General features: G+C 47.8%; 1 protein-coding gene and 1 non-coding gene across 9 annotated transcripts in view; both read right to left on the bottom strand.

Annotated features, from left to right (window-relative positions):
• Nucleotides 1-16224, bottom strand: part of ADAR (adenosine deaminase RNA specific) — a 42685-nt gene that overhangs the window by 5866 nt on the left and 20595 nt on the right. For 4 of the 8 annotated variants that reach the window (XM_054563264.1, XM_054563271.1, XM_054563263.1 and 1 more), the window contains 9 exons: nt 14803-16223; nt 12827-13010; nt 12195-12343; nt 11492-11636; nt 11172-11362; nt 1630-1855; nt 1201-1372; nt 808-901; nt 135-257 (listed from right to left, as the gene is read on the bottom strand). In XM_054563264.1, coding sequence (XP_054419239.1) covers nt 135-257; nt 808-901; nt 1201-1372; nt 1630-1855; nt 11172-11362; nt 11492-11636; nt 12195-12343; nt 12827-13010; nt 14803-16223 — 2705 coding nt within the window. The remainder of the gene's footprint in view (nt 1-134; nt 258-807; nt 902-1200; nt 1373-1629; nt 1856-11171; nt 11363-11491; nt 11637-12194; nt 12344-12826; nt 13011-14802; nt 16224) is intronic. The other 4 variants (XM_054563268.1, XM_054563266.1, XM_054563265.1 and 1 more) reach the window with 3 other exon arrangements.
• On the bottom strand, nt 2038-2143 carry LOC129062508 (small nucleolar RNA SNORA77). The gene has a single exon (XR_008528294.1). It is a non-coding gene; the product is annotated as a small nucleolar RNA SNORA77 (small nucleolar RNA).

Below are 16224 nucleotides of genomic sequence, written 5' to 3'. Positions count from 1 at the left end.
CCACACCAGGTACGTGCAGGGCTGAGCGGGGCCTGTGGAATCGGCTCTGATTTACGGACTAGGAGAGCACTCGGACGCCCCTCCCGGGAGGTGTGGCGGGGCCGGGGGTGCAGGCGCAGACGGACGATGCAGACCTGATGTAGAGGTGGAACGACACGGTCTTCTTTATCTGCAGCTTCTCTCCTCCCCTGGCAGGTTCAAATATACTGTCCTTCGCAGTCTGGGGGTTGTACTTCATCAGCTCGTTGTACAGAAACCTACGAGGAGCAAGTCTGGCTAAGATGACGCTGTGATTCTGGGAAAAGCAGTTGCTTCTGCAGTCTGACCTCAAGTAAGAAAAGCCTGAATGCTGCAGACCTTCCTCTGTTTCCCAGGCTGCAAGAGGTGGTGGAGACTCCCCACGGGAGACCTCAGCATCTCCCAAAGCCAGGTCAGCCGGGGTCGGGTGCACTTCTGCCAGGAGCTTCCCGCTCTGGCAGGCACAGGGGCTCCAGGGAAGAACAGATGGGTCATGGGCCACAGGGGGGCTGCGGCCTCTCCCTGAGTCTCTCCACCACACAAGGGGAACCGGAGGGGAAAGCTGGCAGGCCAGGGGGTTGTTTAAAGATCCTCAAATGCAGATGGGGGGCTTCCTCATCTCTGAGGTCATCTTGCGCTTTTTAAAAAAGGCACGAAGCAGAGTTAGCAGAGAAAGGGAGAGCACTTCGTAGCAGGCCGAGCAGCGGGGACAGCCTGGGTCGCAGGTTCAAATGGCCGACACTGCGGTCAGTGGCCTGCCGGCGGCTGCCGCCCCACGACCGCGCTCACCTGATGAAGCCCCTGCGGGAGATGATCTCTGCATGGCAGTCATTGACGGTCTCTCCCTTCAGGCTCAGAGAGTCTCCTTTCACACAGCGATTTCCTGGAAAGGCATCGACAGTAAAGGGGAAATTTCCAAAGGAAGTGATGATGAAGAGGGTAGAGGCTGTTTGTTAAGGCCTGAAGGCAGGAACAGCCTCAATTCACCAGATCCTGACTCCCACACGCCCTTCCCTAGGAAATGAGAATTTGCTCCCCACTGAGTTAACTGTAGCTACACTGAAACGTAAGAAAAGCCTTTCCCCCACTACCTTGAACTTGCCCCCATGGGACGCCAGGAGAGAACGGCAGCACGTGCTCCCAGGCACCGTGCTGGGGGCGACGCTTCAAAGCCTCACTGACCTGTCCCCAAGCTGACCACAACCCCCAGGTCTTCAGAGTCTTTTTTCATGATGATTGCAGCCAGGATCTTGCGGCCGAGCAAGGAAGGCTGGAAACTGTTGGTGAGAGTGTTGAAGCACCGGTGGCTCAGCATGGCTATCTGGTCGTGGAAGGTGCTGCCGGTGAGAGGGAGCTGCGGGGACAGGAGGCCATGTCAGGGCCACAGGCCCGGGCGGCGGCCGCCACGTCTCAGATGGGCGGGGAGATCACATTCACGTGACCGTGAACCGTCTTTCCCCCTCTCATACCTAGTGTCCTGGTTCCATGTTCTATGAGGCTAATATTAAAGCCCAGGAATAATTCATGAACTAGCAACTTAAAAGCTAACTCCACCCAGACAGGAGCTGGCTGGACCCCCAAAAAAGAGAGCACAAAAGTAGACGTCTTAACTGTCTTTGGCTGTGCTTCTGGGGACCTTGAGAGGAGAAGCATAGTTCTTCTGAGACTGGCCCCTGTCACTGGGGTTACCTCTGTGAAACCCATGCGCTCTGCCTTCTCGTTCTCCCCAATCAGGACGCGGAGAGCGGCGTCCGCTGCCTCCTGCTTGCCTTGCTTCTTGCTGTGTGCGCAGACGGCTGGGAACCAGCGACCCCCGACTTTTGCTTGGTAAACAAACCTTTGGGAAAAGAAGTCAGGGATCAAGACAAGCACCTGAGCTGATGGCAGTTGCAGCGAAGGGCTAGTTTTGCTCGGGGCAGCCGGTCCGGCAGCGTGAGGCCCCGCCCTCACACGGCTCTGTTTCCAGACCTGGGACATTCAGGGGTCACAATGTGGTTTCTTTCTTTTTTTTTTTTTCCCCCCCGTGTCCCAGGGCAGCTGCGTCACCCTTGACAGGTCAAGGGAGTCACAGTACCCTGGAATGTTTCTGTGGCAGACGAAAAAAGCATCACAATGTGGTTTCTGCTAGACTCAGATACCACCTGGACTACTACTGATGTAACATTTTCCCCTAAATTGATTCTTTCAAAATGCAAACACATTTGAAAAGAAAAATTCCTGTCACTGTTATAAATGAGAAACCAGTATCATTTGCTGTAATTCGAAGATGGTTGTAAAACTGAGTATGATAAAGTCATTAAATTCTGACTAGACACTATTGCTTGTAAAGACTCTAGGCTGGTCTTTATTATAAAGGAACTTGTAGCAAGAAGAGATGGTTTAAAGAAATACTACCACCAAATGTGGACTTTCTTCCCAAGCAGAAATGGGAAAGAAATAGCTTTCTCCCCACTTGAACCACCAGTTTTTAATGCTCCGATTTACCTGGTTTCCATTTCCTCATTAGCTCAAGAGGACTTAGCCTAGAGCAGTCAAGATGTCGAGGTCTGCCGTAGACCAGGGAACCAAACTTCCACGAGGAGTTACTTTTCGATTCCTCAAAGCCCTGAGGTGGCTACCAGGGGACAGGAGGTACCTGGGGCACGTGAGCTCTGCTGACTGTACAGGCCTCGAGCGGAGCAGGGAGGTGGGCAGCGCTGCTGGGGGCACCTCCCTTCCTGGCAGGATCTTACACACACACAGGAAGCGCAGGATGGAGCAAAACGGCTGGGGCATCAACCAGGCAAGGGTTCAAGAACCCTAGATTTCAACCAGATCCTAATCTGCTGGTCGGGGACCCTGCTTTGGCTAATCCAACTGCATATGGGAAAGGCTTCAGTATCAAGACTGAGCAGCTCAGGACTTCTGGCCTAGATGGAGGCGCAGGAATAAACACTTTGCCTCCTCACACAACCAAAAAAAGGGCAACACATTTAAAAATAAAAAATAACCAGAACTGCCAGAGAATCGAACTGTATGGAAGCCTGACAACCAAGGAATTAAAGAAGAAAGATTTATCCAGACCAGCAGGAGGGGCGGAAATGGGCAGTGTGGCAAGGCTGCAGCTGGAGCACCAGGTGGGCGAGGCGGCAGCTGGCAGACCACAGAGCCCCACATTTGCATGATGACAGACCGGGAGGAACAGCTGGGGAGTGAGAGAGACCACACAACCCAGGGTTCCAGTGCGGGAAGAGAAAAGTCTCAAAACCTCTGGAGGTAAAAACCTCTCTGGGTTGCGGCAGCAGGAGAAAATCCCAGCCTCACAGGAGAGTCCCTTGGAGAGACCCATGGGGTCCTAGAATGTACACAAACCCACCCGTCTGGAAATCAGCACCAGAAGGGCCCAATTTGTTTGTTGGTAGTGGGGGAAGTGACTGAAAGCCTACTAAGAGCCGAGCAAGTGATACTGTTCCCTCACGGACCACCCCCCCACAGCATCACAACGCAGTTGACCTGGTACCCCTCCCCCCGCAAATACCTAATACCTAAGGCTCTGCCCCTTCCAACATCACAGAAGCGCTGAGACAAGGAAATATGGCCCAAATGAAAGAACAGATCAAACCTCCAAAAATAGAACTAAGTGATGGACAGATGGCCAACCTATCAGATGCATTAATTCAAAACACTGGTAACCAGGATGCTCACTGAATTGGTTGAGTATGGTCACAAAATGGAGGTAAAAAATGGAGGTAAAAGAGAAGGCTATACAAAGGAAAATAAAGAAAAATAAAGAAAAATATATGTGGAACCAACAGTAAAGGGAGGAAACTGGGACTCACATCAATTTGGAGCAGAAGGAAGAAAAACAATCAACAGAACAGAATGAAGAAACAAGAATTCAAAAAAATGAGGAGAGGCTTAGGAACCTCTCGGACAACTTTAAACATTCTAACATCCGAATCATAGGGGTGCAGAAGGAGAAGAAGAGGAGCAAAAAATTGAAATCTTATTTGAAAAAATAATGAAGGAGAACTCCCCCAATCTGGCCAAGGAAATAGATTTCCAGGAGATCCAGGAAGCTCAGAGAGTCCCAAAGAAGTTGGACCCAAGGAAGCACACACCAAGGCACATCATAATTAAATTACCCAAGATTAAAGATAAAGAGAGACTCTTAAAAGCAGCAAGAGAAAAGGAGACATTTACCTACAAAGGTGTTTCCATAAGACTATCAGCTGATTTCTCCAAAGAAACCTTGCAGGCAGGAAGGGGCTGGCAAGAAGTATTCAAAGTCATGAAAAGCAAGGACCTACATCCAAGATTACTCTATCCAGGAAAACTATCATTTAGAATGGAAGGGCAGAAAAAGTGCTTCCCAGATAAGGTCAAGTTCAAGGAGTTCATCAACACCAAGCCCTAATTATACGAAATGTTAAAGGGACTTATCTAAGAAAAAGATGATCGAAAACTATGAACAGTAAACAGAGGGGAGGAGGAGAGGAAAGAATGGGGAAAAGGTTCAGGGAATAAGCAGCATAAATAGTAGGTACAAAATAGGCAGAAGGAGGTTAAGAATAGTATAGGAAATGGAGAAGCCGAAGAACTTACATGTACGACCCATGGACATGAACTGGGGGGGAAATGCTGGGGGATGGGGTGGTGGAGGGGAATAAGGGGGAGCAAAAAATGGGACAACTGTAACAGCATAATCAATAAAATATATATTAAAAAAAGAAAAAGGAAAAAAGACTTAGCAGCTCAGGTGGTAACAGGAATTGACCTTCATTGGCAACCACACGGAGCCTCTCACTAGCCCTGGCTTACCCTGAGCACCGAATGCCTTCATTCCCTCCTTTGCTGCTGCCAGCAGGTCCGAGCAGGGCAGCGGGCTGAAGTTCCGTGAAGGAGAGGGCAGTGGACTGACAGACAGTGGAGAGCGGGTGGAGGGCTAAATGAAGTAGGATCTGTCAGGGGGATCCTGAGAATTTCATGATGGTTCCATGTGTTTGAACATATACATGTATCTATGATAAAATTTGTGCATTATGCCACTAGAAACCTTTAGAGCTGCACTGTCCAATAAGGTAGCCACTAGCCACGCGAGACTATTAACTTTAATTAAAATTCCATACAATTAATAATTGAGTTTTCAGTCACACTGGCCACACTTCAAATGCTCAATAATCACAGATGGCTGGTGCTTAGCCTTCTTAGTGAAATGCTAGGGACAAAAGCGCCATTGGAATGAGTTAAGAAGTGAAGACAAAGGTTATAAATAATTCTTTGAAGAGTTGTGGCTGTGAGGGAAGCAGAGAGACGAGGTGGCACCTGGAGGGAGACGTGGGGTCAAGGGGAGGTTCCTAAGGCAGCACGGGCACGTCTACAGGGATGGCTCAGCAGAGGGTGCACCTGGTGGTGAGGGAGGGCGGCAATCAAAGGGACAGACGAGAGGAAGGGGCCCCAGGCACAGCGATGGAGGGAGGGTGCTCCCTGCATACGGCGCAGACACAAGGACACATGTACGCAGGGAGGTGAGTTTGCTGATGGCAAGGTGAAATATTTGTCATATGATTATTTTCTCAATTAAGTGTGAATGAAGGTCACCAGTTTAGTGTGAGGAAGAGGGGTTTTGGTGGATATTTGAAGAAAGAGACAAAGGTCTGAAATAGTTCTTTTCAGAGTAGGAAAGAAAATTTAGTACAAAAATATAGTAGGAAAAATGCTGGCAAGAGGGGAAAAGTGGGAGTGGGGGCAAGTGGCAGTCCCTTACTTAAAACCCTTCAATGGGTTTCCACTGTTTGTATGGTAAAAGCCTACACCCTCCAGCCTCAGCCGGCGCCAGGCCTCCAGTGCGCTCGGCCCCACGCACACGGGCGCCCACGGCCCCGCCGCCCCCTGCCGCACTGGGGGCTACTGGCCTCTGCCCAGCACCCTCCACCTTCGCCTCACCTCCACTGTAACGCTGCGCTGTGATACGTGTCTGCAGCATTCTCTTCATCCTCCTCATTTCTCAGGGAAGCCCTCTCCCCTCTCCTTACCAAGTCAAGCCAGGCCAGGTAGATTCTCACTGCATCACGCAGCTCAAGCCCTTTGTAATGCAAATCGATGTGAGAGCTACATTTCATGTGATTATTAGTTATCTGGCTCCTGTTGTAACAAGTAAGTATCTGTTGAATGAATGAAGTAGGGAGATCAGGACAAGACCACCAAGGGTTACACCAGAGAAGACGGTGACTTAGTCCAGAGGGTAACAGTGAAGGTGGAAAGAGGAGGAAGGGATTTGGGATAGAAATAAACTGAACTTAAGGATGGACAGCAGCATCAGCTCCCAAAATGGGAAAGACCCAGCACAGAAGAGTGTAAGGGAGCAAAAACCAAAGCTCTGCTTTGGACGTGTCATATTAGAGATGCTTATCCCAGAAGACAGGACAAGGAAGCAGCTGGATAGAGTGGCGTCTGGAGCTCCGAACAGGTCTCCAGCATTTCAGTAATAAAAGTCATAAAATTAGTGAAGGTTGCCAAGGAGAACAAAAAAAAAAAAAAAGAGGACCTAGAATAATTCACAGAAGGAAGTAACGTGTGTTATCATACTAGACGTTCACTAATTGTAGTTTCTGAATTAGTGCTCCCCCTCCCCGACCCCCCAGGAGGGCCTGGCCACACTGCGCGCCGCATTCACCTCCACCGCGACACTGCGCTGCGATCACGTGTCACCAGCGCACCGCGGCGCAGGCGGTTTCCGTATCCTCAATCTAGTTCACAGTAAGCTCTTAAGTTCTGAATGAATGACTGCCTTGAAGTCCTAGAGAGGATTTTAGAGAAGATTTTACTGAAGAGAAAGAGGAAATGGATAAACCTCCCACAAGAAGGATGAGGTTAAAGCCAGGGGGTGTGAAGAGTGTGAACGAGAAAAGCAGCCGGAGGGAGGCTGCTCCCCAACCTCCTGAGCTGCCTGTAAACAAAGGGCCGAGTGCCGCCGCTCTAACTCTTTCTAAATGCAGCTGACCCAGCTAGGCGGACTGTTCTAAACTGGGGCATGCTGGTCAAATACTAGTTTTTTAAATGACATTAAATGCTCTTATGTGTCCATATGGAGTTAACGAGCCAAAGGAAAGATAGGTAAGGACAAGAACAGGTAGTTGACAGAAACGGAAGTACAAATAAAATATAAACAGGAAGATGAATAACATTATCTACTATTAAAACAAATTAAAATATAAGATACCATTTATGAGTTTTCCTTAATGATTTTTAGAAACTGAAACAGACTACCACACGAGTAAAAATTCAAAGAGTTAAGAGTGTAACTTGTAAAATGAGTGTCCCTCTTTCCCTAGAAGCAAATACAATTAACAGGGTTTCTTATCTTTCATGAGAATATTCTATGCATATATAAATATGCTACTTCTCTCTCCCCCCCAACTTTACGCCTTGGTTTTTCATTAGGAATACACCTTGAGGTTGTTTCATATAGATTGCATTTTACTCTTTTTTAGTACTGTTTGGTATTCCTAAGTGTCGATGTGCCGTGTTTTACTTAACCAGTCTGCAAATGATGGAACGTCACATCATTCGGAGTCTTGTGTTATGCTGCAATGAAAAGCTCTGTACTTATACCATGTGTTGTGTGTGTGTGAACTCCTGAAGGTGGCATTGCTAGGTCCAAGGCACTACTTTCTGCCCTTGGCTATAATGTAGACGGTAAGTTCCATCACTGTTGCTTAAGTCCATCAATGAAGTGTAATTTAATTGACAGAGCGAGGATGAGCACTTGATCATTTACTAATAATTCATTACTTTTATTTTTGTTTTTTTATTTTTCTATTAGATTTGAAAAAATCCTTTATATATTTAATATTTAAAAATTTAGCCTTGGGCTGTTGTTTATCACAAGGGCTTTTTCCCCTCACGTGGTCCTGCTGACAACATACCAATTTTTCTTATGGTCGTATTTCTTTTTCCTTTATCACTGTTTTATATCTTGACTGTAAAGGCTTTCACCACCCCAAAATTCTAAAACTCCCCCCAAGAGTCCCTACTTTTTATCGAGTGCTTTTATGATTTCATTTACTTTATATTTAAATCCTGGATCCAATGGAAGGAGACACCCAACTGTTCTTTTTAGATGGACAGTCAGCAGCTTCAGCACCATTACCGAATGGCCCATCACTTCCCCACTGAGTTGAAGCCTCGTCTTTCTAATGTACAAAAATCCCACTGATGTCTATGTCTGCTCTTAAGCGCTTCATTCTGTTCCACTGACCCGCCTTTCTATCCACAGACCAGTACAGCATTATTTTAATGTCTGCTAGAACCAGTTACTTTATCATTCTTTCAAATTTTTCCTATCCTTGCCTCTTTATTTTTCATATGAACTTTAGAATCAAAGTTTTCTAATTCTAAAATCAATTTTAGTTCTAAAGAAAATAAATTCTAACGGTGTTTTACTGGGATCACATTAAAGGTAAAGATTAATCTGGGGACAAGTGCTACCATTAAGTTATTCTATCAGTTCACCCCCCAACTCCCAATGTAATCAGTTTTCCTTTATAGTCTTCAGTGGCATTTTACTTAAGGCAGAGCCCACACACGATGTTGTCTGTCCGGAAAAAGCCCAGCCACTGTTAACATAATGAGAATGGTTGGCACGACTTCAATGTAACCTGGCAGCCAAGGAGGTGGACTGGAATGCGCATGTGTGAACAATGATGATTTCACTGTACTAGTCAGTGGGGGCGGTAGATGATGTTGAGTGAGCATGTGTACTGTGTGGCCACTGCATTCAAAATGACTGAGTAGAGTAATGAATCTGCATCAAGTTGTGTGTTAAGCCTGAACATTCCTCCACGGAAACTAATATGATTCAGCAGGCTGCAGCTATGGGCAACTGGAGACTGGCAGCTTCATCCCAACAACATGCAGCGTGCAGAGTTTTTTGGCAAAACATCAAAATCATCCAGGTGGCTCAGCCCTTTTACAGACCAGATTTGATGCCCTGTGACTTCTGGCTTTTCCTGAAACTAAAATCACCTTTGAAAGGGAAGAAATTTCAGACTCTTGATGAAATTCAAGAAAATACAATGGGGCAGCTAATGGCGATTGGGAGAACTGTGCGGTCCCAAGGTGCCTATTTTGAAGGGGACTGAGGCATCATTGTCCTATGCACAATGTTTCTTGTATCTTCTTCAATAAATGCCTCTATTTATAGAAGACAGACACCTTCCAGGCAGACCTCATACTTCATATTAGGGATGTGCCTACATCATTTATTTTTTTAGTTGCTATTGCAAATAGGGTATTTCCTGCTACGTTTTCTAATTGCTTGTTGCTGTATACAGAACAGTTCTTTATTCTTATACATTATTTTGTAATCCCCCACTCTCCTAGATTTTCCCTGTCTCTAATATATAATTTTCTCATGAATATTCCATGTATTCAATCATCATCTGCAAATAATGATAACTTTACATCCTCTCTCCTCTCTTTATACTTATTTTCCTCCAATGACCGCATTAACCAGCAGTTCCAGAATAATATTAAATAAGGATACTGGCATCCACACCTTCTCCTGACCTGGGGGACCAGCTCCAGGCTCAGCACTACGTAAGCTGCTGGCTCTTGACTTCAGACATGCATCTTTATCATGCTAAGGAGGCGTTCAATAATTTAACAGACTGGGTTTTTAAAAAAATCTAAATGAATGTTGAATTCTACTGAATGACTTTTTGGAATTTCTCTTGATGATCACGTGGTTTTTCTCCTTTGACCTATTACTACGGTAAATTATAATAAATATCTGAATGTAGACTAATCTTTTCACTGTAGTAACATGCCATTTTTCACACTTTAGAATGGCAAAGATAAAGAAGTTGGTAACACCATACTGGCCACGGTGTGGGGAAAAGCCATTCTTCGTGGTCATGGTATCTCCTCTGCCAGGTAAGCACGGAAAAGCCATTCTCACATACAGGGTGGGGCAGAAGCAGGTTTACAGTTGTTCGTGTGGAAATACTATAATTAATAAATAATACAAGAATAAACTGTGTTTTGCATACTCACAACTGTAAACCTAATTTTGCCCCACCCCGTATTGTTGAGGGGAGCATAAGCTGGTATAATTCTCATCAGAGGATGGCTCAGTTGGTGGGAGCATCCTCCTATGCACCAAACGGTTGTGGGTTCAATCCCCGGGTACAGGAGGGCAATGGTCAGTTTCTCACTCACATCGGTATTTCTCTCCTCCCCCCACCTTCCTCTTTCTCTAAAAATCAACAAACGTATCTTCAGGTGAGGATTAAATAAATAAATAAAACTTAAAAAACCCCCGACATGACCCATGGCCCAAAAATTCCACTCCTGAAACTTTATACCACAGACGTGTTTACACACATGAGCAGACATACATACAGTACAAGGAGTTACTGCAGGAGTGTTTTTAATAGTAAAACCAAAACCAGCCTGGATGTCATTGGAGGTTGGTTAAATAAATTATGTAAGGGAAATTATGTTGGGCTTCAGCAGTACCAACATTTACTTTCTTAAACAAGGTGGACTGTATCAGTGTTCATTTTAGAAAAGACCTTTCATATCCCTGGTTTAATGAAACCATTTTAAAATTGTCAGCCTCTATTCAATGAAATATTATATAACTGTGCAAGAGTCTGACACATCATACATGCTGATTTGTAATGATCTCTAAGATACATTCGTAAGTAAAGGAGTCAAAGCATAGCATAGAAGATATGTTATATACTTATTTTTCTTTAAAAAGAGGAAAATGTGCTAATATATGCATGGAAATTTCTAGAAGGACTCAGGAAACTGGTAATAGTGTATATGGTGGAGTATGGGGAAAGAAACTAGAAATCTGAGATAGAAATGAGACATTTTGTTGCATACTTTCTGAATCAGCTTGAATGATTTTCTATGTATATATGTAGTTCTTTCAAATTAAAATTAGTTAAAAAAATTAAAAAGGATCATGTTCATTGGAAAAGTGACTCTATTCTCAAGATGGCTGATCTTCTAGGGGGTCACAGAGACAGGGCTGGACCTGTTTCTCTCAACTTGCCCCTCCCGTCCTGTCATTCACAGCTAATGCACATTCTTTCTTTCCCTGGGTTACAGGCTGTCCCCACCCTGTGACTCACGGCTGTGGCCAGGACTGGAACACTCACTTGGGCTCGTGAGGAGGTCCGGACTGGTCAACCAGCTTGAACTCAGCAGCAAAGCCGTGGGAGCGCGCGTATTCTAACAGGCCGCCCACAGGGTTAGTGTTCAGGTATCGGACGAGCTCGCCAATCCGCCTAACCTTGTTGGGCATCGCAGATTCCAAGTTATCAAACGATTCTGTGTTGGTACTTCCGGGCTGAAACAGAATTAACCAAACCAAGAGGAACTCTAAACACTTGAGAATACTCTGAGGGACTCATGGGCAATCCTAAGCCATCGTGTTGCTAAAAATGACCTGTATCTTTTGAGTAGGGAATGGCCCCACCTGGTTATCAGAAGGTGTCGAGTTGGTCGCCTCCCCATGCAGGGCCTTCATGGCTTCCTCGGCAGCCATCTGCTTTGCTGCTTTCTTGCTGGGGGCACTGGCAGTGGGGAAAGTGTGGGTTCCCATCGCAACACAGTATTGGAACCTGGCAGGAGATGAAAGAAGAATTAAATTGGTTTCGATTAAAGAGATGCACCTAGCCTTGGTCAGGATGTCATCCTTTAGGACTTGTCATTTCCTTGCACACATCACCTCTGTGCCTTGGCTCATGCAGTCACTTCTGCCTTGAAGAGCTGGTGCCTTTCTCCCTCCTCCTGCCCCCAGTCTCGCTCAGCCTAGCTGACCCCTACTCAACACTTAAGCATCAGCCTAGTTTCACCTCCTCCGGGAACCCTTCTCTTGAGCATGTAAGTGCAGAGCCTCAGAGCAGAGCTTGTCACGCACAACCCAGGTCTCGTACCGTTTTGTCCCACCACCAGTAACCTCCAAGCCGGCATCTCCCTAGCGCTTGGTCCCTGCCGCGCCCTTTGAATTCCTAGTCCCAGATTCTCTGCCATGCCCTCAAGGCCCCCCTTCTTCCATATCGAAAACAGGAGTGATCGCTCCGTGAAATAATCTGCCATCTCTGAGGCGGCAAGGAGGAACTGTATCTCTCTCTTTTTTGAGAAAACCTCAGCAGAGATACATGATACAAGAGATGTACTTGGGGTCATGGGCAGGGCCTTCTCTGGATAGGAGGCGGAATTCACAGGAGCTCCCCAGCTTGTGCACACACTCAAGCAATGTGGTGACGGGGTTCTTCCCAGAAAAGAAGGAAGTTGCTGAAGGGGTGGTGGGCTGGGACTCTGCAGTCTGGAGAAAATGAGAGACAAAGAAAAACAAAAACAAAACAAAACAACTAAGAAAACATTGGCTGGTCTATCAGAGCAGAGAGAATGGCGATGGGAGAATTTCTTTTGGTCGACTACACGTTAGGGCTGGCCCTCCGAAGGTAGAGGGCTGTGGGAATTTTGTAAGCATTACAGGAAAGGGTGAGCTATTTCAATGTCTGGGTCTCTTTTCTTATCTGGTGATCGGGCTTGATGATCTTTACTGTCTCGTTCAACTCTGCTATCCATAGTTCTACTTGGTAGGGGGCAAGAAGAGGAGCTGGGCGAGAGGAGGTAAGGTGGGCTGGCGGGGGCGGGGGGCGGCGCACAGGAACAGCAGGCAGCTGACACTGAGATAAGGGATCAGCTGCGAGGCCGAGATTGTGTCACGAGGGCCAGCTCCGGTCCTGATCCTTCACGGACATGGAAAAGTAACTGATACCCTCCCAGAGGGCAGGGCACCTACCTTCTCCGGTTCCCTCTCCGTGGGACCGCAGTGCGATTCTTCCGGCCTTCCACTGTCCTTGGCTTTCGCTTCCTCAAGCAGGACGGTCATGGCTTTCACAGCTGCATCCTGCTTGGCCACTTTCTTGCTGCCAGCTTCAGCTGGGGGAAACTCTCGGCCATTGATGACAACTTGGAATTTAAATCTTGATGGAAAGTGATTAGATGTGTGAACACTAGTCTAGGCCTCCCTTCTGCCCTCTCCAAAGAGATCTTCACCCTGGAATTCCTGCTACTCTAAGGGGCTTTCCGATTTGTGGAGGAGATGGAAGGTAGGCCAAGGGGCTCCTTGTCCCTTTGGAGGCTCAGCCTGTCCCTACTTTCTGGAAACAAAACAGCCAGTGACTACCTCCCCGTAGCTCATTAGAGCAAACCCAGCCACAGGCAATATGGAACTCGCTCAGGGGACCCACCACCTCTCATCTCTCAGCAATGAATTGAGGTAAACTCTGTACAAAAAGGATGAGTTAAAACCGTATTAGTCGTTAGCAACCGAAAAGCCTTCGTCCTAAAGAATTGTGATAGACTGCCCACCTCAAGGGCAGGTCCTAAAGCAAGTGCACGCGCCTCGCAGCGCAGTCTCACACTCCCCGGATGCCTACAGGGGTCAGACATCTGCCACTTCTCGGGGCTTGTTTTTGTCCCCAACCTACCCACAGAGACACGCCGCTCATATTTTGAGTCATTCTAAAGCTCTGTTTGTCTGAAGCCTGAGATGAAAGGAATTTCCCCGTTTATATAGAAAACCAAAAAGTGTGTGTTCTAGGCCTCTGGACTGAACTTAGACTTCCTTTGTTCAAGCTTGCAAATTTGTTCAGCTCTTTGCTCAATCTGGGATTTCATTTAGAAAAGTAGGTCAAATTTCTTATGTCCTGGGTCTTCTGAAATATTCGAATATGGCATCAGTGTTTCTTATAGCTGGAGTCCAAAGAGAGGTTAGCGGCAAAACCCACTGCTTTCCCCAACCCTGGGGAGGGGGCAGAGGGAAGAGAAGGACAGCCATCCAGTCTTTACCCCAAACAGAAATAAACCAGTCCGGTCCGCCAGCTTTTGGACAGACACACCCTCTTTACTTAACAGCTCTCCCGCAATGATGACAGTCACAATAAGGGGTAAAGGTCACGCTGGGAATCCTCACTTTTGGACAACAGCCTAGGGTAATGCCCCCGCCCTCATGGCGTGGGGGTGGGGGGTCGTCACTTAGCTTCAGGGGGTTTGGCCTTCTGCTAGGCCCTGCGGCAGCGCCTTCTGGGCCCGCCTGTCTCCCTCCACCTGTGCGCCTGTCTCCCTCCCCCTGTGCGCTGGCCTGCAGGGGCCTGGCCAGCTGTCTGAATGCAGGAATTTCCAATTTCACAGCTTAGGAGCAGCAGCGAGCACTAGCCTGCCCCTCTGTGCAGAGGGCGTATGTAAGATCAGAGCCAGCACTTCCAGGAGGCAGGCGGCAGGCGGCCGTGCCCACTCCACGCCATCCTCTCCTGACAGTGGCTGGGGGCGGGTGTGAATCCTCCGCCACTGCAGCACAGCGCGCCCTTGCTCTGGGCGTGCAGCCTGCCCCAACCCATCTGTTCTGTGCCCTCTCTGGGGATTTAGTGCAGGGAAAGGGGGAATGGCACATGAAGAGATGCGGGCAGGGAGTCAAGTCTTCATTACCTCTGGCCTTAGAAGGCCATGAAACTAATCATCTCCCAAGAAGCTTCATTTTAGCCAACAGGGTCAACCTCCCTCTTGTTCAGCCAATATTCTGGCTAGTCAGAGGTCTACATTCCCTGCTCAAGAGCTAGAGGAAGGGCCAACAAGGGTGCTTTAGCCAAAAGGTAGAAAAGAAAAGAGGGAAAAGACAGGGGCCACCACGCGGCACTGCTCATGAGTCAGCAGAGACGGCGTCAGGAACCAGAGCGTCTGACCCCAACCCTAGGCACAGTTCCTGGGGTCTCTTACCGAGGTTCATGGGGTGGTCCGCTCTGCTCTATCAGGTTGAACTCACAGGTCTGACTAGCGAACTGGGCATATTCTAACAGCCCGCTGATGGGGTTCTTCAGCTGGCACTCTGTCAGCTTCTTGTAGGGTGAGCACCGTGGCAAGCCGTGACTGTAGAAGGACGGCATCTCCATGATGGCCCGAAACTCACCCGGGGCTGCGTGGATACTATTCAAGTCATCTGGGATGTCATCTGTGGCCCACTGGCCATTTTCAAAGTCAACGTACCCTGTTTTTGAGGGGCCATTGTCCCGAACAGGTGGTTTCGGTTTTACTGGTTCTGGTGTGACCTCTTGCCTACCTTCTAACTTTATGACTGGTTCTTGCCCATTCTCCAACTTTTCTGTGGTTACGTTGTTTGAGGCATCTGACACGGGTGAGTTATTGCGGGGGAGCTCTATGCTTCTTTTGGTCTCAGGAACAGCAGGTTGCGTCGTTTCAGGAACACTGTTCGTATTTCTCTTGATTTGTATCCTCTCCCGCTTCTTGTCAGTCAAATACCATATTGGAGGGGTTGTCCCTTGCCTGTAAACATCCCCCTGCCTTTCCAAGTCAATCAGCACGGCATTGACATCTCGGGCTTTTGTGAGGCCAATATTTTTAGCCAAATTCAGAGCGGAGGACTTGAACACATTAAACAGGTAGTTGCAGATTTCTTCCTTGATCTCAGCCATGTCAAAAAGCTCCTGAGGATCTTCCAAGTTAGCTGCGGGGTTTCTGTCTTCAGTTTCCAAACTAGGGTCTGGAGCTCCCTGGCCACAAGTGTATGCTCTCGATACTTGGTCGCGCTGGCTCCAAGCCGTAACTGAGGCTGCAACTCTCCACAAAGGGGGCCTTCCTGCCTCCCGGTACACCTTACCCTTCTGCGCTAGAGAGTACAAAACGCGATTGACTTCCTTCTTTGGGACTTGGAGCTTTGCGGCCAGATCCTGAGCTGTGGTGACCCTCCTTTCGCCAAGCTCTTGCAAGAGCTCTAAGATCCTTTGTTCCTGATCCTGGCTGATCCTCAGGTCCCGGAAGTGTGAGGAAAGCCTATCAACACCTCTCCATGGCAGAATGCTGCCACGTGGGGAAGGAGGCTGGAACTCTCTCTGGAGCGCCTGACTTCTGAGAGGTGCGCCCCTGGGGACACCCCAGGTCTCCGGTTGCCTGCCTCTGGCAGGGGGTCCTGGAAACCTTGGCCAGAATTCAGGGAGGGGAAGTGGCAATGTTGGTGTCTGTTTTCCAATTAGTGGCACTTCTGGGAGCTGCCCCTTGAGAAACTCTATTTGCTGAAGCTGGAAACTATTAGGGTAAGATCCTGGCCCCGGTTGCTGGTGTCTGTGTTTGCTGTGCTCATAGCCTTGGAATGGATGGGGGTGGTATCTGTTCAGGGAAAACCCC

Source organism: Pteronotus mesoamericanus, unplaced genomic scaffold (genome assembly GCF_021234165.1).
Source record: "Pteronotus mesoamericanus isolate MK-2021 breed Mesoamerican mustached bat unplaced genomic scaffold, CSHL_Meso_final scaffold_705, whole genome shotgun sequence".
NCBI lineage: Eukaryota > Metazoa > Chordata > Mammalia > Chiroptera > Mormoopidae > Pteronotus > Pteronotus mesoamericanus.
This window is presented reverse-complemented; position numbering and strand designations above follow the sequence as displayed.